Raw genomic sequence first — 1,140 nt, forward strand, 5'->3', positions numbered from 1 at the left:
TATGTAGGCAGCCCACCTCAGCTTGGCCCTTTCTGAGGACCACCTCCTTGCCCACCAGAGTCTCTTCCCTTTGGTTGGCCAAAATGTCACCTATTCTTATATTGTTTCATGTGGCATCAGCAGCTAAATCGGTGTCTTCAAGCTCCTCCCCTAGAATGTGCTTCACTTGGTTTAAAGATTCTGCTTGGCGAATCTGTTCCAATTTCACCTGAGAACGCAGAGAGAAGAAATGAAAAGACTATTTAAAAAAAAACTTATGCTTAAAGTTTTTGTCACAGACAGAGTATGAGGCTGCGTTTACACTGGCAGAAAAAATCAGATTTTTTGCCCACATCTGACACCGATCGGAATTTGATGCATGCGTGTAAACACAAAAATCCACACGAGATCCGATTTTTTCGCATCCGATCTGAGCCGTTTCCAAATGTGGTTAAACAGTTCTCATAAAGGTTATAAAGCTTTTATAAATTTTCTGAAAAGAACAAATTTATATAATAAAATATAGGAAGTTATTGCGGCGGCGGCGTTACAATATTTATGTGTTGCAATGGATGGAAGTCAGTGGAGCCAGGAGGAGGCGTCACATTTAATTAGTTTATGGGGAGAGGCATCAACCCAGGCAAAATTGTATACAGAAATCGGGCTGTGACTATGAAGACATAACACGGGCCATGCATGAGGGTGGCTACAACCGAACCTGGCTGCAATGCCAACGCAAGATAAAGAGCATTAAAGCCAAATATAAGGAGGCCCAGGATCACAACAACCACAGTGGACAGAACAACCTGTGCATTTGATGAGCAAATGGAGTTGAGTTTTGGGCGATAAACCTAGCTGCCGACCCCCCGAAGTTCTGGACAGTTTGACGGCTGAAGACATGCCAAAGAATGAAAATGCAGATGCAGAAGAAGGTAATAATTAACAGTATCCATTCATTTAGCTTAAAGGGTTAGTTCACCCCAAAATAATAATTAGGCTGCGTTTCACTTAACCCAGATGCATCCTAGGTGTATATGACTTTCTTCTTTCAGACGAATCCAGTCGGAGTTATATTAAAAATTGTCTTTGATCTTTCAAGCTCTATCGTTGTACTCAGCGGGTGTTGCATTCCTTCTGTCCAAAAGACGTGAAATAAAAAGC

General features: G+C 41.8%; 1 protein-coding gene across 2 annotated transcripts in view; it reads right to left on the reverse strand.

Moving 5' to 3' along the window:
• LOC107729174 (rab GTPase-binding effector protein 2-like) overlaps positions 1-1,140 on the reverse strand; it is a 20,514-nt gene continuing 19,374 nt past the window's right edge. For both annotated transcript variants that reach the window (XM_016539573.1, XM_016539572.1), the window contains exon 13: positions 1-208. In XM_016539573.1, the coding sequence (XP_016395059.1) occupies positions 107-208 (102 nt within the window). In that variant the 3' untranslated portion in view covers positions 1-106. The remainder of the gene's footprint in view (positions 209-1,140) is intronic.

The sequence above is a fragment of the Sinocyclocheilus rhinocerous genome, unplaced genomic scaffold (assembly GCF_001515625.1).
Source record: "Sinocyclocheilus rhinocerous isolate Xijiao unplaced genomic scaffold, SAMN03320098_v1.1 scaffold1029, whole genome shotgun sequence".
NCBI lineage: Eukaryota > Metazoa > Chordata > Actinopteri > Cypriniformes > Cyprinidae > Sinocyclocheilus > Sinocyclocheilus rhinocerous.